The sequence below is a fragment of the Ambystoma mexicanum genome, chromosome 2q (assembly GCF_040938575.1).
Source record: "Ambystoma mexicanum isolate Mex_15411 chromosome 2q, UKY_AmexF1_1, whole genome shotgun sequence".
In the NCBI taxonomy this organism is placed as follows: Eukaryota; Metazoa; Chordata; class Amphibia; order Caudata; family Ambystomatidae; genus Ambystoma; species Ambystoma mexicanum.
The window spans coordinates 1,163,292,803-1,163,317,813 of NC_090924.1; the positions used below are offsets into that span (position 1 = coordinate 1,163,292,803).

Sequence of the window (25,011 nt, forward strand, 5' to 3'; positions counted from 1 at the left end):
TCCTCTTATCTCACACTGGTTTCAAGATGCTAGCCGGAAATGGCTGCCTCCCATCCAACCGGCAGCCTAGTCCTTATACACGATTACTAATCAATACAACTACGTGTCTGCTTTAGATTTGATTATAGCAGTGAACAGGAGGGTGGGCTGCTCAATCAAAACGCAATAGCTGGCACTGAGGACCTTTATGCCTCAATCGTAACCCGACCCCACACGTAGGCCTCAGGAAACAAACGCTTGGACAAGGGGCAGAGGTTTTACCGCACAAGCAACTTTATCCACAAGGGTCAGCTCTTACTACTGCTTTCGAATTTATTTTAGTCCTTGCTGTTCCATAGCTAGTAGATAAGATTTAACTTCTGCTCTCAAGGTGACATGAATCTTCCACACCTTGTGTGCCACATGTCCCGCATCCAGTTTTAGTCTGATGCAGTGCAACAATCCTCTGTGGCATCCTATGCCTCCTCTGAAGGGGGTCCACACACTGACTTCGCTGATCACAAGCCAACACAAAATCCTCTGGTTGCCTAGATGCCTCCAGCTGAAGAGTGGTCTGTGGGCCTTGTGAAATGCATTGTATTTTCTTTCTTATATTCTGACCTTGAGGCTGAAGTCCGTGTTGAACCATCCTACTAGCCTTGTTTTCCATCATAAGTGACAGGTTTATTGTCTATTCTTTTCAGGCGCTTGTCCTTTCCGAATATTTCATTACACATTATTTTGGCCAAAATGTTGTATTTTATCCCAGATTTTCCTTTCCAAATATCGGTATGTTGGCTATGTGTCCTTCACTCTCTTCTTCCTCTTTAATGGCGAATATTACCTCGTTAAGACGCTCACATAGCTTTTCTTTTTTAAACATTCTTTTATTTGCTTGTCAGTACACAATTACACAGATGTACTATTGCAATATCAGCATAGATCGTATACAACAATAGCAGCAAATAATAAAATAATAACAATGCAAGTATTGGTACAGCGGGCATGCAGCCGAAATCAATATGCGAGCACATGAACAAGCCAAAAAGAGTAATTGGGGCAAAGATTATCACTCATTAACCATCATCAAAGCTAAATGGGCTCGTCAGTGGGAGGCCTTTTTAAGGAGCTAGCTTCTCAGTTTATAAAGCCATCCGGCAAACCAGGTGATGGCTGCGCCTGGGTCAAATTAGTCTTGAAGAAGGTTGCTCGGATCCAGATGATTAATATTTGTTACTGATGGACTGCTGTGCAATGTGGGAGTATATGAGGTAATGCCCCTACCTCAACCAAAATGCACAAAGCTTACTATGAAACCATTCAAGCTGCGCTTGTCCATTGTAATCAATTTAAATGTATGACCAAAAAATGATGCCTTAGACCTATACATACTTGCCCTCAACAAAGTATTTATGCCTGAGTCGACACGTGTTTTCACCTTTTTAGGATCTTCCTCATGGCTATGCAGTGGCAAGTATGTCTAATACACATGAAATCTAAACATACTTCACGAACAAATGGTTGATCAAAATAATTGTTTCCATCAATCTCTTTACTCATAAAATCAAAAGAGCAGGAATTTTTATTTTTTTAAATAAAGGACCAACAACAGACAGAAGACGAGAGAAAAAAGAAAGTGAAACACAAGGAATAAATAAGAGAAAACTATATCACAAAAAGTACCTTACCTTTGCGTGAATAATTGAAACATAATCCATCACTGTTTTCCAACCATGAAGGTGCAATTATTATTCTTGGGTGTCCCAGAAATAAGTGGTTTCCTACAGCTTACAAAATCAGTGCAATACTTGCAATGATCACCCCTATTGCACCAATTAGTATTGAAGGTAGAAATACAAAGTTCTATCCAATATGCTTGCAAATTAAGCATGCATGAGTTTTGAAATTCTAGTTGCAATCAGTGCCAAGGTCGCGTTGTGCCAGAATCATCAATGGCCATTGTATCTGTGAGGTTCTTGGAACCATTTGAAAAAATATATATGTTAATGTCAGCAGAATGCTGGACACTCTTCTTTTGGTTGAAGATAGACCCAAATGAGTATGTTTGGTGTTAAGCATTAGTTGCATCTAAACCTGTTGTAATGCAATGTCTGTTTGTGAATATAAAGCATATGTTGCATCTTAAATTTAGTAATCATAAACTTGCATGAGTTAAAAAAAAATTAATTGCAGTCAATGTCAGTGTCACATATTGTGAAAAGTATCAGTGGCCATTGGCTTAGTGAGGCCACAAGAGTTCCTTATTTAATCCAGATTTTAAGTTTGTTTTACAAATTATAAAATAATCAATACACTGTGGCCTCACCTGATGATAATAAATAACACAGTGCGTATATTGTGGGCCTTACCGCATCATGGCCTGTAAATGCGAAATATCTTTAAATGATATAAGCACAGAGGTCAGTGAGACTGATATATAGTTATTATCAGTGATAATGGATAGAAGTGTGATAATCTACAATATGTTAGGGTACTCACTAAATTATGTGAGTTAAGTAATGATAATATGGAGATGTTGAGGCAAGCTTTCACTCAAACGGTTCTTGTTCTAAAAATGCTGCAATAGATTGTTTCAACTAGTGACATTTTCTTTTGTCCAATAAGGTAATAGGGGGCTTGCACCCCTTGAAAAAATATCAATATGCTGCTTACCTCCATCTGCAATATGGGATGCTGTATTAACAGCATCCTGCCGCACTCTGCGCGTTTTCACAGCGGACGCCATAGTGAACATTATTTAAATATAAAAATAAAAAAATAGTCCATAGGGGCCCCTCTGCGAGAACAAACACGGCCTATTGACGGGTTCTGTGGGAAGGTACCCACTCGATTGTCTGCAGCCACAATTTAGCTCACTGTACCTTTCACAGATGGGAAGTATCCGTTTGCATATCAGTCTTTGTCCCACCCACATGGGCAGTCCGGCACGGAAATGCTATGGCAGTTCCCTTCTGAACAAGAGTACCAACTGCAACCCCATACACGTGTTTCAGTCTTGTTTGGCCTCATCAGTGAAGTGGAGCTGTGCCTCTCTGAGCACAGTCAGCAAGGGATCCACGTCTGGATGACCCTAAGAAACTTAGGTGCCGAAACGGAAGTCCCTTAAAAAATTGGAAAATAGCCCATAGGTGCCCCTCTGTGATAACAAACACGGCCCATTGACCTGTTCTATGGGAAGGTACTCACCCGAGAGTCTGCAGCCACACTTTAGCTCACTGTACCTTTCACAGATGGGAAAGTCACCACCGTGGCCCGTAAACAATTCAGCCGCCGCCACCACCAGATAAAACCAGAGGTGAGGTGCCCATGGCCAAGGCGCTCCAGCTGACGTTGTTGCGGCATTCGCAGCAGAGCAGCACCAGATACGTCCCACAGACCGTGCCGCCAGTATACGGGGAGAGAAGAATCACCCGCCGTCCACCCAGGCATAGGCACCACAGCTGTGCAAGGATCACTGGTGCGACTGGAGCACTGGCTGGCCCTGGCGACCACGGGTGTCAGGCACATCCCCTCCGTGCATCAGGTATAATTTTCTTTTTTTTTTAAACTTCTGTTTATTGGCAGGTGGTCAAGACAGGTACAGTACATTTAACTTGTAAGTGAGAACAAACGAAAAAACAGTATTACAGCATCAAAATACAGTGCAATAGTAATAGCGAAAGATTTACATCGTAGTAGGGCAAGCATATTACGTAAAAGGCAGATTCGTACTCCTATGTTGCGTGTCAGGAGGAGTCAAGTGATTGTTCGGTACCATCCTTACTGTTAAGGTAGCTACAGAATTCGGTCCATACATTTGGAGGTCGGGATGGAGCTGGCAGGGTGCCGATGTACCCCTCCTCGCATGTTTGTACCCACGCAAGGGCGTTCAGCCACATGCTGAGGGTAGGGGGAGTGCGGCGCTTCCAACATTGTAATATGCATCGTTTGGCAACCATAACACTGACATTCAAGAACCTCGACATTCTCGTCACATTCTCTCCCGTCCACATGCCAAATAGCACGGCCAGTGGGTCCATCTCTACCGGGGCATCTATTATCTCAGTGAGCGCCTGTGTCACCTCCCTCCAGAACCTGCGCAGCGCGATGCAGGACCAAAACATGTGCGCGTGGTCTGCTACGTTCGATTCGCATTTCGGGCATTTATGTGTCGAGCTAAGCGTAAATTTTGCCACTCTATACGGGGTGTAGTAGAGTCTGTTGAGTAACTTGTATTGGATGCAGCGGAACCTGGCGCTGAGTGATACCTTCCGCGTGAGTGCACACATCTTACCCCACATCTCATCGGTTATCTCAGTTTCGAGCTCTCTGGCCCACAACTCCCGTGGCGCCGGGGAGGCATTCTCTATTTTCCCCATCTGCATCTTATACAGGGAGGATACTATGCCCCTACAGCCTGCGGAGTTCGCAATGTACAGGAGTTCAGGCGAGTCAAGGGGCTCCTCTGGGAAGGAGGGCCACATTGTCCGCACCGCTGCCCTCAGTCTGTAATACTGTAACAGGTCGAGAGCGGAGCCGGAGTGCCCAGGGCGTAGTGTTAGAGGGGTAATGAATGAGCCCTCATGGTACAGGTCTGTTAGGGCGCGGTACCCCAGGTTCTCCCATCGCTGGGAGAGGTGTTGGTCATGCGTGGGGGTTAGGCCAGGGAATTGCCATAAGGGAAGCCACTTATAGTACGGACGCCGTAGTGGACCAGGGGAGAGGATGTTATTCCATGCCCTAATCGTGGATGCTACTGGGTCCCATGGAGCATCCGCGCGGTACCCGTGGTGCAGTAGCAGGGTCATAATGTGGATGCCATCTCCCGCCATTTTTTCCAATTTGACGTGTGGGGGCGGGTCGGGGTGTGTGTACCAATGGGTAGCATGCTGGGCCTGCGCAGCGTTCCAGTAAAGAGCTAGGTCGGGGGCAGTAAAGCCTCCCTTCTCGTACGGGAGGGTCATGTGTTGCCACTTTTTACGGACCGCCCCCGAGTGCCAAAGGAATTGGGCGAAGGACGCGTGGAGCCTTTTGAAATACTGCTTGCCAGGCCAAATCGGCACATTTACAAATATATAGAGTAGCTTGGGTACCGCGATCATCTTTATGAGGGAGAGTCTCCCAGCTAGAGACAGAGGGAGGCTGCGCCACCTAAGCATCTTGGTTTCAATGAGCAGCGCCGCTGCATTGTAGTTGTCCGCCAGCAGGGAAACTGCATCCCTTGACACCTGAACCCCGAGATACTTAATCCCAGACGGGGACCAGCGCAGCGGAAACTCGCAGGTCGGTTGCTGGGTTGTCACGGTGAGGGGGAAAATTTCGGATTTCGAGTAATTGATAGTGAAGCCCGAATAGGTGCCTATTTTTGGTTATGTCTCGGATGATAGGGTCCAGGTGTGTGGAGGGTTGTCTGACGTAGAGGAGGACATCATCCGCGTACAGCGAGATGATTTCCGGTGTGTCCTTCAAGCGGACGCCCTTATTAGTGTGACGGTTCCTGACATGATCGGCCATAGGTTCTATGGCGAGTGCGAAGAGGATGGGGGAGAATGGGCAGCCCTGTCGGGTGCCCCTATGCAACGCGAAGGGGGGAGAGGGGACGGAGTTGATTAGTACCCTAGCTGACGGTCCCATGTATAACAGCTGAATGTAGGCGATCATGTTCGGCCCAATTCCCATTTTCTCCAAGACGGCCCACAGGTATTGCCACGAGACCATATCAAACGCCTTTTGGGCGTCTAGTGTGACTGCCACGGCATCCGCATTCGGGTCAATTCTTGACATCACATTGAATAGGCGTCGGATGTTAAGTGCTGTAGAGCGGCCCGGGACAAATCCGCTCTGGTCGGCATGGACTAGGTGGGGCATTAGTGGAAGGAATCTGTTGGCGAATACTTTGGCAAAGATCTTCATATCAGTATTGATAAGGGACAGGGGTCTGTAGGAGCCACATTCGTCTGGGGGTTTCCCTGGCTTGGGGAGGACAGTGATTAGTGCTTCTCTTAGGGAGGGGGGGAGGGTGTGTGAGCGGAGTGATTCGGTCCAGACCTCGTGTAGTGGTGACGCTAGTATGGCCACGTGCTCTTGGTAGAACTCAGCAGTGAGTCCGTCGGGGCCAGGGGCTTTGCCCTTAGGGAGATCTGAGATCACCTGGACTATCTCTTCAAGTGAGAACGGGGCGTCTAGAAGTTCCCTGGTGTCTTGGGAGATCAGGGTCATAGGGATGGATTCCAACAGGTCATCTAGGTCGCGGGTCGTGTGCTCTGGTTGGGGACCGTACAGGGTGGCATAAAAGTAGGCGAAAGTGTCAAGGATAGCTTGGTCTGCCCATTGTCTGGACCCCGTATTGTCGATAATGCTATCTATACGAGTCCCGCCTCTCTCGGCCTGGGCCAGCCTGGCCAGAGTTCTGCCAGGCCTGTCTGCCTCGCCATATCTGCGGGCAGCCGCAGGGCGGGTATGGTATCGCACTTCACTAAGAGCATGTGTCTCAAATAGTTCCAGTTCCGTCCTAATTTTTGCTAGGGTAGCGGGTGTTGGCCCAGCGGCATAATCCCGCTCCAGAGTTTTGAGCTTAGATTCGGAGCGGCTTAAGGCCTGTCTGATGGACTTGAGGACCCCGGCTTCTTAGGCAATGCACATTCCCCTGATGTAGGCTTTGAAGGCCTCCCAGCGGGTCCCAGCGGACGTGTCGAGGGCCTTATTGGTTTCAAAGAATAGGTTGATGTCAGCCAGTATTTCTGCTTTAAAGACTATATCTAATAGGGCGTTGGACTTGAAACGCCAGGCGGGGCGGGTCCCTGCAATGAAACCCAGCTGGATCTCGAGCAGCACGGGGGAATGATCGGAGAGTGTGCGCGCCAGGATCTTGATTTCGGACACCCTACCCATCCGGCTGCTAGACAGGAGGAATAAGTCTATTCTGGAGGAGCTATCGTGTACCGTGGAGTAAAAGGTGTAGTCCCTTTCCCGGGGGTGGAGTGTTCTCCACACATCGTGTAGTTTCAGGGAGCTCATGTGGGTCAGCAACCGCTTGGCCGCTCGGGCCACCGGTCTCTTGGCCGTGGTTGTCCTGTCTAGGGTTGTGTCGAGGATGAGATTCATGTCGCCCCCCCACACAATGGGAACCTCAACATATTTCATGAGAATTCCGTGCACCGTGTCCATGAAGTCGGGAGAATCAATATTGGGAGCGTATGAGTTCACAAGCAGGCATTCTTTGCCGGCCAATGAGCAGTGTAGTATCACGAACCTGCCCTCGGGATCGATGTGGGATGTGTGAAGCGTGAAACTTATTGATTTATGGATGAGAGTGAGGACGCCTCTGGACTGAGTGGAGTACTGGGTATAGTACCTGTTGGGGCCCCAAGATTGTGCGAGGTTTGAGGCCAGGAGTTTCTTAGCATGAGTCTCCTGCAGCAGGAGAACCTTGACTCCATGCCTTTGCGCATAGGCCGTAATCCTGCGAGATTTAGTGAAGTTGGTCAGCCCACGTACATTCCATGTCAGTATTCTGATAGCCATGATAATGAGTTAGTGGACATCCCAGGCGTGTATTCTCATTTTGAGCTTAAAATGAAGCACTGTAGTGCAGCAGGCCTGCCGCCCTGTCGCACCGGCCCCGACCAACCCGCCTTTTTGAAAACAGCAAACCCCAACTTTCCCACCCCCCACCCTCACTGCCCAGCAATACCCAGCAGTGTGTAGGCAACCACCCTGAAGCAAAACTGCGTGCCATCCCCAACTCGGCAACGCCTGGAAGGAAGCCCAACGGGGGCTCGAGCACAACTTAATTGCCATCAACGGCCTTGCAGCTGCAGTGGGGGCTGCTGCTGCCGTCAGGCACACCTGTAATGCAATTTGAGTGAGTGTCGACATACATATTCTTACCAGCATTATTAACCAATTTAAATGGAGGTTACAGGTAACGGATAACCGCAGATTACAGTATAGCAAGGGCGACTTGGAGTCCATTGTGGGCCCATGGGCAGCGGCGCGGCCCCGAACCCGGGGGAGAGACCTGGGTTGTTCATGGAGTCATGATGCACAGGGAGGCGGCACCCCGGGCTGGGAAATATTTGCAAGGCCTCGATCTCCACCTAGGGTCAGGGGGGGAGCCCAGGAGCCTCGGCGTCAGTCGCCATCCATCAGTTCCTCAGGCGGGTTCACCAGGGGGACCTGAGCCTCGATGAACTTGACGGCCTCACCCGGGACCGTGAAAAAATAGGTCTTGTTGCGGTGGATAAATTTCAGGCGGGCCGGGAAAAGCATGGAGTATTCAATTTTCCTGTCTCTCAACATCTTCTTGACCCCACTGAATCGGCGTCGCTCCATCTGGACTCCCACCGAAAAGTCAGGGAAGATTCTGATGACTTGGGATTCCAACCTTAGTTCGCCCCTCTCCCTGGCCAAGCGGAGGATATGGTCCCTGTCTTTGTAGCTGAGTAGTTTAGCGATGATGGGCCTGGGAAGTCTCCGGGCTTAGGGCGGGGTGCCAGGGAGCGGTGTGCTCTTTCAACAGTGAAGAACGGGGAGAGCACAGGATCGCCTAGGAGGTCCTTGATGAGCTGCTCAACCGCGGTCTCCATGCGGCCCTTGAGTGCGGATTCGGGAACCCCCACTATGCGGATGTTATTACGCCGCGATCTCGATTCGAGGTCATCGTTTTTGGCCTTGACCTGTTTCATGTCACGGACGAGCTCTGAGACCGTAGTCTGGAGGGTATGGATGTGGTCCTCATTGGTCCCTATCCGCTGTTCTGTTTCCGTGAGCCTGGACCCGTGCTGGTCAATTTGGGCGCGTAGGGAGGCGACATTAGCATTAATATCGTCCAGCTTCTCATGGAAGGAAGCAAAGTTTTTGGCCATGGACTCCATCATGGTAGTGAGGTCAGGCTGAGGGGGGTCCGGGAGTGCCTCGCCATCTTCCTGTGTCGCAGAGGAGGACGCCTGGTCTGCCCGATGGGCTGGTTTGGTGAATTTGTCCATAGCGCCCGCTTTGTTGGCGCCCCGCGCCCTGTTGGACATTGTTGTGGCAGGTAGGTTCCAGCGGCTCCGGCCGGGTCAGAGATGGGCAACGGGCGTGGGGTCGGTGGATGAGGCAGTGACCGGACTGCGGGCACAGGGGGGCCACCCGCGCGCCCGGAGGATGGGGGGGCGGGTGACAGTGTGCAAGGAGGTGTGGGCCGGTGGGGTTCCCGGTGGGTGTAGTTTCAGCGGGGGGGCAGAGGCCCCGGTCGTCCAGGGAGCCCAGGTGATTTACGCGGCTGCCAGGTGTCGGGTCCGGCCCCGGATTCAGAGTGTGGAAGGCAGGTGGGGCCCGAGCCCAGAAGGAGGTGAGGGGGACCCCCAGGTGGAGTTAGCTATGTTTTTTTCCCTCCCAGGAGGCGTCAGGGAGGCAGCGCCAAGCACTTACCCCGAGGCCTCCAGAAGCGTCGTGTCCGGCGCGGGCCCGCAGCCGCAGCAGCGCCTCCAGCGATCCTCCCAGCTGGCTCGGGGAGGTGGGGGGGCCCCGCAGCGGTATCTTCGGGATGTCCGGCCCCCTCACCAGCCAGAGCGGGCGAGTAATATGCCTTTCCCCGCAGGGCCAGAGAACCGCCGCCTCGTCCAGCGCGGGCCCGCCAGGCGGCGCAAGCCGCGGCGACCAGGAGCTCCACGCAGCCGAGGCGGGGCCCCCCGCCGGCAGCAGCAGGCGGCGGCGCGGGAGGATCGGAGACCACAGCTCCTCCCGATGGCGGGCACTCCAGGTAGCCCCCGGGGCGGCGGGCCCGCGGCCAGCGGTGCCGGGGCCCCGCGGCGACACAGTTCCTCCGGTTGCAATCAACCCGCCGCGGGTCCGAGAGGCCTCGGACGGCCTTAGGCTGCACCAGTTCGGGTCTCGGGCGCCGTTTCGCCTCGGGATTTCAGGAGTGTAGAGCGGGCAGCGCCGCTGTTAGAATCGCTAACTTTCTGTGCTGCAACGGATCAGATTAGCGCTGGTGGAGCAAGGATTTAGGTGTGCCGTGACAGAGCTCCGACGCTAAGCGGCCATCTTGCTTGGCTGCTCAACAGCGCCCCCCATCAGGTATAATTTTCAGTGTGCTCAGGTAAACGCCACTCCTCTGGCAGTCAGTGATCAGGTAATCGATGTGGGCTCGGGCACAATGCACAGGTAAAGGTTATGGGTGCACAGCTCAACTATGATGCAGCCATCGTGTAGGCTGCTTTGCTGTGCCCCCACATAGATTTTCTAATGTATTTTTCAAGCTTCCCTTATTCCAGCATTTTGTAATGTGACGTTGTTTTGCATTTTCTGCAGATCATAGTGATCACAGGAATACTTTGCTACTGGTAAAGTGGTAATAACTAAAGCAATTATTTCTCTTTGGGGTCTTGCTTCTTCCTAGGAGTTTGCTCTTGCCCAGGGGTTTACATTGGACTGCATTTACTACAGTGGTGTTAAACCCTGCTGTTTGCTCTGTATTTTCCTCTCCTCCGTTTTCTTTTCTAACTCCTTGACACACTGTGATGTGTCTACTTGCGTTGCCACTCCCAGTAGTTTATGCCAGCTGCGATTGCCTTTCGATCATAAGGCTTCTTTGACTTTGCTATCTCTAGATGCCAGCATAAATTGGTCACAAAATCTCTCTAGCATTTATGCTTCAAGGTTGCATGTTTCCACTAGTCATCTTAGTGCTGCAATGTAGTGTTCCATAGGTTCTCTATATTCTCCAGCATGGGGTCTGGCAGGGGTTCACATGCTCATGAATATCCCCCATGAGACTGGGAATCCTCTGTTAAAAAAAAAAAGGTTTCACTTTCACTTAAAAACCGTATTTCTCCCGTAAACCAATCGCTGTCCTCTGGGTCATACTACCCCCCATCCAATGACAGTCCTCCCCCTAAGCCCCGCCTCTGGCTGCTATCTTCAGATTTTTACTGCACGCTTCAGTGTTGGGAGAAGGCTGTGCAGTCCATGCAGGTTCAACTGGCACAGGCAAAGACCCCCACGGCCCAACACCACCACAGAGACTTTGGCAAAGTCTGCAGGTATGCCATAAGGGTTGAAGATGCCGGCCCAGTTCCTGGTTCAAAACCCTCAGGGAGGAAAAAAGAGGAAAGGGCGTTGAGGCTCCAAAACAGCCCTCCCAGGTAGTCTTCCAAGCCGTGGTGGTCTCGTCCACGGATGACGAAGATCAGGAGTCCATGCATACGGTCCATGAGGACCCTGACGAGGAGGGCGATGACAGTGCAGGGCCTAGTATCCCTGTTGTGCATTCTGAGGGGAGGAACATTTTCTTGGATATTCTATCGACTCTCCACACCTTGCTGTCAGAGATCAAGATGAGAATGCCTCCGGTACCTGGCGGAATCGAGAAGGCGGTGGACAAGGGGTGGCAGTATTCTCTCCTCTTTTTGTCTGTCAACATCTAGATGCAACTCTGAGCTCCTCTGTGGAATAAATTCCCATTATTGATATTGCCAACATACAGTTTGCGACATAAAATGTCCATGAAACCATTGGTTTTCACAGGATTATGCAGATGCTTTGCAGTGTCTGGGCTGACAGGCATTAGCTGTGAAAGACCATGATAGAAGCTGCTGGGAACTTTGGAGTGACCATGAGCGAGGTGGAACGTTAGCGAAGGGAGACACTGGGCTTAGAATTTAGCGAGGGAAGCAGCAGTACGCCTTTTTGCAGTGATTGAGGCACTCTATTGACGCATTAAGCCAGTCAACAGTGCAATTCGCCCTAGCTGTTAAACATGGTCTCCAATGCCTTTAACTACTGGCATAAACCGCCAAAATGTCCAGGCGCTTTACTTTTTTTAAAGTGAAAAACCTGGGAGAGTGCGGGTCACAATATTGATGGAGCTCAGATGAATTTCTTGATTCCAACATGAGCCCAAACAAAGCTACCTGCCATGAAAAGTGGAAACGGTCCTGCTTCTATAAGGGTGGAGCCCCCTTTCCATTGCTGCCAGGAAAAAGGATGAGGCAGCCGTGTTCGGGAAGCTGGAAGAAGGGAGATTGCTCCAGGGAGCACTGCGTGGCGATAAATGGGTTTACAAAAATAAGAAACTATACTGGAGGAACTCATGAAACTTGGAGTACAACAGCCTGTCCTTTTTAAGTGGAGTCTATGAAAACTAAGGCATCTCTGTTTATTACACTTATTAAATAAGGTTGCCTCATACATATTTGATAGTTATTTGTTTGTTTTATGATTGCATTATATGAATTTGTGTTTTAATCGTTCACTTTCAATGGTAAACAGTCAGGTATTTTCTGAAGTAGATTGAAATGTGTTTCTTTGTTTGCAGACTCATTTCCTTCCAAGAATTCCTGGCATTTGAATCAGTGCTTTGTGCTCCTGATGCTTTGTTCATGGTCGCCTTCCAGTTGTTTGACAAAACAGGCAAAGGAGAAGTTACGTTTGGTAAGAATTTGTTTCAATGTGCTATACTTGAGCTATTGACGTTTCTGTGCTGTATTCTCCGCATGGTATTTATATCTATAAATTACTGAATTCTGTAGGAATGCGTTTTTTAATTATCTTAACACTTGTTTCTGTCGATAGATTTCTATTTCTCTTGAAACAATGGTAAAGGTTGGTTTACTATGACCTTCTATCCAGAGCGTTTTATTGCCATTCAGGAAACTGACCATATATAGAATTACATTATTTTTAGTTATATTTTCAGCCTAACATTTATAGGAATTATATTTGATACGTGTGTTTATTATTATTTCTTTAAAGCCATTGCAAGGGGCAACTGAGCACTGTACATACTGTGGAGGGTCAGCAGAAGGATGCTGACGCTGGGTTGACATTTTCACTTGTTATTTATTAAATGATAAGAAAGGCCTAAATGTTCGTATTGCTATGCGAGTGCTCCCTGCCTATATAAAAAACAAAGGTGCTCGTCTGTTGAAAGTATCCTGTCCAAAATAACTAATTCTAACTGGTCTTACCCCTATTCTACAAAAATCATGAGAATGTCTCCCTTCTCCTGATTGTCTTTTCTTGTAATGTTTCTCTTCATGCAATGTTTCACGTTTGCTTCTCGCTTCAGGCAAGTAGGCTTACTTTAAATAGTCTGTCAGCTTTTGTACACGTTCTTGTAACTCTTTCACAAGTTCTTTGGGTTTTCCCTCATCTTTAGGGATGTTCTTCCAGGAATCCCTTTTAACTGTCTTTCTTATCTTTTGCTCCATGCAGATGGGCCTTTGGTACTCCTGTAACATAAACATTCTTAGAGGGGATATGCTTTCTTGGTAGTTAAGGTTCCCCCAAACTCCTTTATCTCGTGGAGTGCTTGCTTTTGTATAACCGCTCTCTTATGAGCTTACCTTGCCCTTGCTTCATAGAATTATCCTTCTAGTAGGTTGCCATCTCTGAATTCTCCTTCTAGATTGTTACCATCTCTGCCTCTTAACATGTTTGGCAATTTCCCTCGTCCCAGGATAGTTGTGCCCCAATCCTACTGATCTATCTTTCAATTTTACTCATGGTTCTCTTTCTCTGAGTATTCTCTTTCTGTGATTTGACCCACTCTCCAATTATTAACGTATTTGCTACTTTCCCCTCTTCCCAGGGTATTTGTTTCCCACTCTGAATGATCTCTTTCCCAACTCTTATCGCGATTCTCTTTCTCACATTATATTTTACAGTCTCGTCAATTTAAGTGCAACAACTTTCTCTTGTTACATAATGATTCCCGGTGGCCTCCCAAGTCTCCTGTTCTCCCCCTTACCTTGGAATATGCAGAGGAACATCTCTGGGGCCTCTGCTCACTCGGGTTGGTTGTTCCAGTTCTTCACTTTCTCATTTTCTCCAGCGTCCCGCTCTCGTTCCTCTCTCTCTGTGCCGACAAATAACCCGGCGGGTAAGCGGGTAGATTGCTGATTTATCAACGTAGCGGTTTTGGCAGCATTGGGCAGGCACCCTGCCCACCACGATGACTTTGTGGTCACACCACCCCCGGGATTTAAGTTCACTTCTAATCCGCTTCTCTCTCTCTGTACCAACGCTGGGCTCCTAGCGTTTTGCTCTCGCTATCAGAGGAGTTCTGAGAGTTGCGGCCTCCACGGCTCTCCTTGGCTCCGCCTCTCACGTGTGATGCCATCAGGGGGCTGCGCCTGCTTGCGTCCGTGGCGCTCTGCTTCTCCACGTCTTGACATGTACTCCACTCCGAACCTCTTTGTCTCAGTTAAATGGAGGTCTCTTTTCAAAGAGATAAATCCTCCTTTCTTGTTTGTAACAGTATGTTTTAGTTTTGTCTTCAGCCAAGTCTCTGAATTTTACACTGTTCTTCACATCGAATAGTATCATGTATGCCACCATGAGGTATGACATGGAGAGTTCCTCACAGGAACTGGCCACCTTTTCCCCTAAGGGGGAGCCTCTCCCAGTGAGGTCCCACTTGCCCAGACCCCTACGGTGCGTCTTCCTTTGCAGACTCATCTCCCTAGCCTCAAAGGGGGAGGCTGCCCCTTGGGCAGAAGGGAGTATTTCTGTCACTTAATCATAATATGCACAACAAATACCATACAATTACATTCTTAAAAGTAGGAGCCACATTTGTTCATTATTATTCCACGCCACTGGGCCATGAAATTGCTCAATTCGGGACTGGGCTTCACTCAGAGGGATGAAACATGCTGGAAAAAATAATACTGGGCCCTAGAACCTAAGCTAGCTTCCAGGCTGAATGTTTTTCTTTTGTCTCTGTGTCTGTTCTTCTGGTCACCCACAACCCTGAGTGAATTTAATAGACAGTGCCTAAATGGTCATGTATCTCCTGGCAGGCCCCATTCTTCAGGAAAGAGCTACTGTCATGTCTACGTAAGGCAGACTCTGGGAAGTCACCATCAAAGCACATGCAGTGGAGTGAGCCAATCCAAACCTCTGAGGTTAACCTCCTTTGACAAGGCCCTGGAGGTGGACTCGCGTATGTGGCTGGAGTCACATGATTCCACAGTTTTCTGCAACAAGAAATATAAGGTGTAAACACTGTGACTGCCCTCCTGCTTCCCTGCCCACAAGGTAAGCGAGGATTTGATAACTTCATTCCTCCCCTGAAATGTCTCTGAGGTACATGAGCTGAGGCATGGGCACATGGATGAGCTGGGTAGGTGTCTGGGAAAGTACAGTGCTGCCTCCACCGGGAGCACCATAGGCATCAAGCAGTGTTTTGTTCAATGGTGTTTGGTGAGTGAGCAGTTTGTGTATTTTCTGATCATACGTTTGACAGAACATGTGTAATGCACGTATTTACTCCATCAACACACCTACATTCTCCATTGACAGTGCACTAGGCTGTTGGTGTCCATGTTAAGGCAGCAGAACAAGGAGAGGTATGCCTCCAATCTCCCCCACCCCTCTCCTACCCTCACCACCATCAATCTTACTTTGTGGTTAATTTGTTTAATTCTGCAATATAGTACACTTATTTCCCCTAATCAGTGTTTCATTGCTTTTAGCCTATCTAGAACTTGTTCAAAATATCCCACCTCTAGCCCTGCATCACTTGTCTCCTCCTGGTGCACGCACAGATAGAGGCTCCCTGCAATTCCGGGCAGGACCCATGTCTTTAGAGTGGTGCTTTTCATATATTAAAGGAGTAGCTGGTTAATCACTCAAGAGCCTGTGTTTGCTCACTGAATGTTGGGATTAATGACCCTGCTTCATCAAAAGAGATTACATTCTTGCTGTGGTAATGAGTTTCACTTTAAAGCAGTGTGGTGACAGTGAAAAACAAATATTGTAGTCTTTTTATACTCTATTGAATTGACACCATTGGATTGGGGTTAAAAGAGCAGAAGTCCACCGTTGAACGTGATGGTTGGGGGGTTTGTCAGTACTTATCTGCTAGTTGATTTGAAGTTGGGCTGTTAGAAGCAAAGAGACCCATCACCCAATTGAAAACAATTGTTTGTTGTCGTTGGTGACTTGGCTTTTAGCGATGCATAATAGAAAGTATGTGTGTTGGGGATGTTGGGGCCGAGGGCTGTTGGATCACATCTCAATTTGGCAATGACGGCAGGTTAAAGTTAGAATTCTGCCTTGTACTAGATTGTGTGATCACCTCTTGAAAGTGAAGCCACAATCCTATCTGGAAAGTGCCCTTCCTTTCAAATAGGTGGGGTATTTTTGCAGGCTGCCAACAGGTTTTTCGCCCTAGTGCTTTGAATGCTGTCTTTACTTTACCTATCTCGGATTATGCCAGTAGTAATCCTAGTAATCTGTAGGTTTTTATTGAAAACATTGGTATGCAGTTTGTCAGTGAGTGTTTCAGTGACTTAATGATCAAAGGTGCTATTTAAACACTTGCACATTGAAGAGAAAATGATGATTCTAGTAAATGTAGTAGTCAGTGATACAGCTTCTTAGAGGACCAGAGGATTACTGGCCACACCAAGCTCTGCACTTGCCTGCCCCAGGAAAACAATTGGGCGAGGACATTCCCGCGACATAACGTCAGACATGTTACTATGTGAAGTGGGCAGAATTTCAGCTCCCACACTATCACAAACCTACCTCTTCCTGGCCTTCCTCTCAGGGTCCTTGTCCACAGCCCTCCCCAGTAGTTAAGAGTCTGGGGATTAAATGTATGGCTACTGGCTCTCGGGAAGCCCAGGTCTCTGCAGTCTGTCAAATGGACTTTATAAAACTGAGGTTCTAAAAAAAGTTCTTCCTTTTCTTCCAGCTGCTCTTAGGTAAAAAAAATTGTTACAGCATCTATTATGAAGATTATTGCAATGCTATTTACCTTGGTCAGCCGAAGAGACTACCCCAACATCTTCAAATCCTGCAGAATGCAGATGCACGCCTTGCTCTTGGAGCTCCCAGACTTGCCCATTCTCAAGAAATGTTAAACCAGCTACACTGGCCTCCGATTAGAAGCCAAATTAAGTTTAAGGTTCTCTGTCTGGTATATCGTGATATTCACAATGATGGCCCAGAATTCCTGCGCTCCAAACTGGTGCCCTATATTCCTGCACGGTCATTGCACTCAACTAACCAGTATTAGCTATGCGTCCCCAGATTCCTCTGTTCAAGAGCGCGTGGGAGATTCTTTTCAATCCTCGCCCCCACGCTCTGGAATGGCTTACCTCTTGGCCTTTGCAATTTTCATGAGTTTCTTCCCTTTAACAAGGCCTTAAAAACGTACCTATTTTAGTCTGACATTATCATGCCTCCTCTCACCCTCCAGTTCCTCGAAACCTTACGGTCTTTGTGCGCTTTATAAATACCATATACATATACATATTACCTCTCCTGATAACCGTTAAAAACAGTACCCCCTTTCCTGTCCCCACTCCTCTTTTCAGACTAAGGACTGGTCATCCCTGCTGTGGAGACAATACACCTACCCTACTTCCAGGATAAGCCATGGGCTCTGAGACCACGACAGTTGTGATTTTGCGCAGTATACAAGCTTGTACCATAACTACCAATGGGGGCTATTCACCCATGTAAGCACACTTTCCAAATGTTATAACATGGTGTTGTCTTCTCAAGCTGACTGCTTAAATGTTTATCAAAAAAATGCAATCAATTACAAAGAAACACAATTTTATTGAAATTAGCACTCTTATACAATCTAAGGAGCATAGGGGTGAAGCGCAGCCTGGTTTAAGAATATTCCAAGAACATTGCTATCCCTTCAAACATACTCTGTATCACATCTAATCATGCATGATATACACCATTCAAAGTAATTGGATTGGGATACCCATCCTTTTTGATGTTATGCAAAAGGATGGTTGGTCACCCACTTCACTCTGACGAGAAGTCAACAAAACTACTTGTTCGTGGCAGCTGTTTGCTCCTTGATTGGTTAACCAGGAAGGCAAATGTGTAGCAATGCTTGGCAGTAGTATAAGATGATAACTTTACTCATCAAACTAGGCTTGACAGGTTTCCACGCCCCTTTTGGACCGGATATCAGGCCCATCAGAGGTCACGTGCTGGAAGTGACGCCATGCACGGTGGCCAGGAAGTTCCGCCTGGGCTGAAAACACAACCCGGAAGTGCTGTCAGTGTGTTTAACAGGAACATGGCCCCTAGCGGGGGTGTCACACCGGATGTGACATCATGGGGGCTATTGGGCAGGTCTCCCCAAGGCCTGGAGCCCCTAGAAGCCCCCACAGGTGCTTCCCCCGGATGTCCCCCACCATTCAAAACTCAGCGTCACACTTCCCGGCTTTTGTGGGTGACATCCGGGGGATGCACCAGTGGGGGCTCCTACAAAGACCCGGAAGTGTGGCGTTGGGTTTTGAATGGTGGGGCGCCAGGAGATGTCTGAGCGGCGGCCATCTTTAGGGGGTGGAGCGTGTAGGGTGTATGTATACAGATGAGTATTGGGGGATGTACAAGCTACTCCTGAAGCCCTGGAAAAACCGGACAGCTCAAAGACCGTGATACCGGGAATTATGAAGCGCTACAGCTACTACGCTAAGGACAATACAAAGGCGGATGATTTGAAAACCATTCAAAAATACTACAGCCCTGAAAGTCCTCCGGCACCGGCGCCAGCCGTCGACGGGGACCCTGATAACACAGCGGCTGTGGATAAGACGTGGGAAAGCCAGCCTGGGATCATCGACAATGGTGTAAATGACCCCTACACAGATGCAGACTACGTAGGTATGGATGAGTCTGTTAAGGGTCTTAAGGAGTCGCCGTATGAGGATCTGAATGTTATTAAGAGCAACTGTTTCCAGAGGCCGCAATGACCCCAGCGTTAAGGCACAGCATCCGATGAAGACAAGTTGTTTATGGACGTCACTAGTGCCTCTGTGCTGGAAGATGCTGGTTCTGAAGTGTGTGTGTGTGTCTGTGTCTATGTCTGTGTCTGTCTGTATGCGTGTGTCTGTGTGTGTGTCCTGTGAGGAAATATGCTCAACAGTTAAACGGATTTCTTCTTTGAATTGCAGAAAACGCCAGGCAAGCGTGATGGCACGGTGGGCCTGACCATAGCATTTAACGCTGTCAATTATTATTGCGTGTGCTGTTAAAAAAAGATCAAAAGTTCAGCATTCCCAGAGGGTGATGTGTAAGAAATGCGACATTTTCAAAGTTCTGATGAGTAAGAAGATGAAAATATGACCCTTTTGGAGACTGTAACGGTTCAAGCTTTTGCAGCGTCTGTTATGAACACATGTTTGAAGTATGACTGTTACTGCTGGTGTGAAGGGCATAAATGCAGAGACCCTCAGCAGGATGCGCATGATTGTTTACTCCCGAATTATCAATCTGGATCAATACGGGGGATATGCCAGATGTTGAAGTCATATAACGTTTATCAGATGCTTAAATGTGTTTATAAAACCATGGGTATGCACGTACATGGGGGCGGGCTACTAACAAAAACAATCTTTACGACTGGCAGGACCTGTGATTTTTAGAAACCATAGAGCCTGTTTAATGCAGAGAGACTTTTCTAACCTGTACAGTCTTAGGAGCAGCCATCGGGGCTGCACGGTACCGCAAAAGCTTTTTTAAAAAAGATAAAAATACAATAAACCTGCTATGCGCAGACTTGTGAAAGTTCAATCTGTATAAGGGACATCTGTAACATCATCAAGATGCTGGCGTGTGAGGAATACGGTTGTGTATTCCGATACAATGTGGGATCTTAATACCTGGGTCCTAGAACTGTGTTGCAACACCACGTGGCAGAAATGTATGCAAGATACCACCGCCTTCAAGGTCGTATTTTACAAGCCTCTGAACTATCTGAAATGTTAAATGCTACGAGTATATGGTGTCTACAGAGTTATAGGTGGGGCAACCACGTCGATGTGTATATCTTGTTTTATAATGTGGCCAATAAAATATCAGCAGTGGTAACGGTTCGTCACCCCATACATGAATAATAACCAGTATACATTTTCTTTTTTTTTAAACGTCATACACCAACCCTGTGTCCTGTTTATTTTTTTGTAGTGCTTCAATGGATAACAACACGCATTCAAGATTGCATAAAAGCAATTATGATAAAAAGCAGTGTTGGAGTTAGGGGGGGTGTTGATGGGCTTTATCAAAAATGACAGCGTGATAAACATCCCGTCATACGTGGAGCTGTTAAGACCTGGCTATCTGGTCAAGAGACATATAACCGTCATTAAAATGCTAGAACATTTTTCAAAGAAGAATGACCATTGTAGCCTCCAAAGGCTTTCAGTGGCAAGCTAACCTCATGGATGTTTGTCCCCTTGAAAAGCAGAACGACGGTGCACGGTACATCCTGACGGTGATAGCTGTTTTATCAAAATACGCTTTTGCAGAGGTCTTGAGGGATAAGACTGGTGCAAGAATGGCCGCTGCCTTCAAGCATATCTTCAGCAAGGGCCGAGTGCCTGTAAAATTACAAACTGATGCCGGTAAGGAGTTTTAAAATAAAGCTGCATTTTAATAGAACCCTGAAAACTAAACTATGGAGATATTTCGCAGCCTATAATACGCAACGCTATGTGGATATATTATAGACTTTTATAGATGTGTATAATGACAGCTACCAACGGTCTATTAAAATGACTCTCAAGTCTGTAACGGCTGAAAACTCATTAGCCGCATGGAGAAACCTGTATGCTGGAAGGCTATCGGAGAAGATCAAGAAAACAACCTTCCGCGTAGGGGACCATGTCCCATTATCCAAGTTAAAAGCTGTCTTTACAAGAGGTTACCCTCAATCCTTTACCGATGAAATTTTCATTGTGGCAAAAGCATCAGGGAAAGAGGGGGTATACATATACCGGTCGACTGATTATGCTGGTGAAGTTGTAAGCAGTACTTTCTACACCAAGGGGTTACAAAAGGTGGTCAACGATCTCCAGCGTCTTTATAGGCTTGAGAAAATTATTCAGAGTAAAGTTAAGGGGTCTAAGAAGCCGCACCTGGTAAAATGGATGGGAAGGTCTGAGAAACTCAACAGTTGGGTCAATGCGGCATCTCTAGAGGATCTAAAAACCAGAGGCGCCCCTTGAGATGAAGAAAATGGAAAACACCGGCTTTTATATCACCCTGCTCAGTAACGCCTCTTTAGAGATATTCCCCAAAAACAAAGTATATGATTATTCTGTTAAGCTGGCTAAACCAGTTAATTTACAAGGTCAGTGGGAAGCGGAGCTGATGGAGATTCAGCGGCTTCGGAGGCCCCCGCCTGCGCAAAGGGCGTCTTTTTCTTTTTTGCCGGGCTTTTACCCATGTAAACCAGGCCAGACCCCTCTTGTGCTGGTTGGTTGAAATGATTTGCGATAGAGGTTGTTGCAGTAGACACCAAATCCTTAGCAATGTTTATAGCAGTTATTTTCATATGCGGCTTGGCTAGTTCAAACCCATTGCGCAGGAAGGGCATGGCCCTCCGAAAAAGACTTCTGAAAATACTTCCTAGGCCCACACCATGCATCACAGGCGCTCCTTGGAAGTAGGGCTGATTTCCATAACAGGCCTGTCTGTGGTAATAATCCCTATAAGCGTGCGGCTTCCCGTAATTCTTCAAGATTACCATTTTCTAATTGTCTTTCTCACGTCTAGGCTGCACGTGTAGTTTCACTAGGACCTTCCCGTATTTAAATGAGACCAGATCACACTGATCATTCCTTATTTGTAAATTGATGGTGTCAAAAACCACTCAACCCTCTGCAAGCACCTCACTGAATCCAACTTCTCCCTCAAAGCCTCGACCTGGGTAGCCTCCTTCTTAGACTGCAGATCCATGAGTCTTCTCCGAAACAGCATGCACTCCCTCCATCCCCATCCCTGCGGAATGCCTCAAGAATCCTGCATATCGCCCTTCCCTTCACAACATTTTCACCAAACCCTTATTCGATCTCCTGGACTCCCTTGAGCATAACATATATAAACTATGCAGATGATATACAAATCCTCCTCCCACTGTCTGGGGGCTACGACACCGACTCGACCCTTACCAACAATAATGAATAAACCATCTAGGCCTCGGTGGCCACAAACCACTTATGCCTCAATGATGACAACACCGAGATCTTCATAGTGGGCTCCCAAGCCATGCTAAAAAAGCTCAATCCTAAATTCAAAGAATTCTCGATAGACTGCATCCAAATTCCTGTTCTAACCACAGTAAAAACGTTAGGGGTTATTTGGACACATCCTTCTCCCTATCCAGACAAGGGAACGCAATTTATTTTAATTTTATTTTGACATTTTTAAAGCACACCATAACCTTGAGGTATCAAGGCACTGTTACTTAGGAATAGAGGTACGGTACAGAAGTGCTGTAAGTTACAGAATATACATGGGCTTGGTGGTCAAATATATGGTGCCAGCCACATGTTACACAGCGACAACTACATACAGTTGTTGCGAGGTCAACATTAGTAAGCAAATATATGGTGCCATGCCACATGTTGCATGGAGGCAGCTACATACAGACACAAGGACAGAATCAGTAGGTGAGTACATGGTGCTAGCCCCAAAAATATAGGAGGCGGACAACATATTAGAGCATGGTTAATATCAACACAGGACATAATGGTGTCAGCCACATGTTGCAGGTACATACTGAAACAGAGTTCAGATCAACAGGTAGTAATATGGTGCCAGTTTCTGGTTGAGGGCGGCAGCTAAACATACTCACTGAGACAAAACAATGGGGGGGGCACATCACACTACAGATGTGACCCCAGGGGGGAGGGCAGACGTACCATCATACAGGCGACCAATGGGGGGTTGAGGGACTCGAGCAAGCACACAGGAAACCAACGGTGGGGTGGGAGACTCAAGCAAGCACACAGGCAACAAACAGGAGTGCGGGGGGGACTCACCTCACGAACCCTGCAACAAACAGGGAAACAAACAGGGCCTTAGAAGGTGGGCTTTGGGGAGGAGGGCCGGCGTCCACCTGCCGGTGTTGAGATTGGCCCATAAGAGTTAGACAGGGATCAATCATGTTGCAGTAGGAGCTGAGGCAGGTAGGGACAAAGGGAATGAAGAATCCTGCCACCATCTTGGAAGGTGGTAGCTAGCACGAGGCCCAAGTGTGACCGTGCGCAGCAGACAAGCAGAGACATGTAAAACCATGTCGTGCACTCACCAGGCAGGGTGTTATGAGCCAGTAATCCCGCGGAGTGCGCCAACAGTAAAAAAACTTCAAATGGCGTATGTGCAACAGCCACTGAATTATGCCATGCAAGGTTCCATAAATCGGCAGCAGTCCCCCAATGTCAAGCCCAGCTCGTGTTGGAGTTCAGGTAACCAAGAGCCAGGGGTAAGCGGGTCCATAGAAGGCAGAAAGAAGAATGGAGATGCAGGGAAACAAACAAGGCCATCATCTGCTGCATATACCACCAAACTCCTCAACGCAGCAAGACCATTCCTCTTGCCAGCCAACTGACTCGCCATCGCCTGAGCCCTCATAGGGGCAAGACTAGATTACTGTAATGCGCTCTTCGCAGGGACATCACAACGGAACATCCAAAAACTCTAAGTAATCAAAATAAATGTCCTACGAGTAGCCCTGAACATCCCAAGAAAGAGCATATCTCAGCAGCAAGAAAAATAGCGCACTGGCTCCCTATCAAAGAGCATCACCTTCAAAACCCTATCCATTATGAATAGATGCTTAGCTAAGGTGGCCCCAGAGTACCCGTCGCAGAACTTCATGCGGTCCAAATCCTCCCGGCACGTTAGATCCTGCCATGCTAACCTTCAAGAAACTCACTGGAGGAGGTTCAAGCTTCCCATCACTGGAACGCACTGCCCCCAGCCTTAAGGACAGAAGAATCATACTGGCCCTTCAGGAAAGCACTAAAGACTTGGCTGTTCATCTAACATTCGTCCTATTGGGCTCTCAAACTGTTTTCCCTACATGTAACGGGTTCCCCGATACCTAAAGGATGAGGCGCTTTACAAAGGCAAACAATAAATAAAATAAATGCTCATTGATTACAGTCTCAAAAGCACTTTGAAACTGCTCCCCCCTGCAGAGTGGTGTGTTGCAGTAGATACAGAGCACTGTTGTCTCTGAAAGATATGTATCAACAGCCTCTTTTATAGCTTGCAAGGTAGCTGGTGGGATCTTCTAGCCCACAGGAGTAGCCTGTGTGGCGGCAGTAGTGGTTGAAGAAGATGAGTAAGAAGACAACCTACTACTTCTTGAGAAAGGAACATCCTTTTTCAGAGTACCTGGGTGGTATGAACGGGTGTGGCGGTGCATGAACTTGGTACCAAAAGAGTACTTCCTGTGTTGTCCGCGACTGCATTCAACATGAGTACCCGAGCCTTTGGTACCCCTCATAAGTTCTTAAAGATCTACCACACCATAATACTCTCTGGGTGCTGGAGATAGGCATTTCCTCTATCTCCTCTTCCTAGTCGTCTTGATCTTCCTCTGCATCATTGCGCCTTTTCCCTTGTCCAGGCCCTTTGGATGGTGGTGGTGTTGGCTCCTGGGGAGGAGGGATGGCCATGGCTGATGCCATTTTTGAAGTTAAATAGCAGATGTGCTAATACTCTTCCCAGCAGGTGCTTTCCCCGGGATTGCAGATGAAAAATTAGTAAGAAGAGTTCTAGGAGCTGTGCATGGGTAAACTAGCTTGAAACTTCCTAGATCGGGTGAAAATGCAGTTTTTACATTTTGTGAAGCACGGACCGTGCGCAAAGCGCAGACATATTCACGAATACGTCTTAGGGCATGCGTGTGGTTACGTGACACTGCCTGGAAAGTCTGCAGTGCCGTCAGGTGTTCACGGATGTCAGCAAACAAAAAACTGGTGTAAAAAGTTGTAGAAAGTTGATAGAAGTGTTAAAAGTGTTGGTAGAAGGTGGGGAATGGCACAGTTTTCAGTTGAAATTTCCTAGATTGGCAGAAAATGCTGCTATATTTGCGGTGAGTATAATATTAGGAGGTTGTAGCAAATTAGGGTGCAATGGTAAAAACCTATGAAATTCAATGAAAAATCTTTGTTAAAGGGACGTTATGGTTGCAAGTAAAGTCGGAAAACCCCAGAAATGTTGTTGGTTATGGTAAGATAAGCAACCACCGTGCACTGCTAAGACTAACAC

At 47.7% G+C, this 25,011-nt stretch overlaps 1 protein-coding gene across 2 annotated transcripts in view; it reads left to right on the forward strand.

Moving 5' to 3' along the window:
- Positions 1 to 25,011, forward strand: part of SLC25A13 (solute carrier family 25 member 13) — a 1,524,563-nt gene that overhangs the window by 302,628 nt on the left and 1,196,924 nt on the right. For both annotated transcript variants that reach the window (XM_069648547.1, XM_069648546.1), the window contains exon 4: positions 12,281 to 12,396. In XM_069648547.1, coding sequence (XP_069504648.1) covers positions 12,281 to 12,396 — 116 coding nt within the window. The remainder of the gene's footprint in view (positions 1 to 12,280; positions 12,397 to 25,011) is intronic.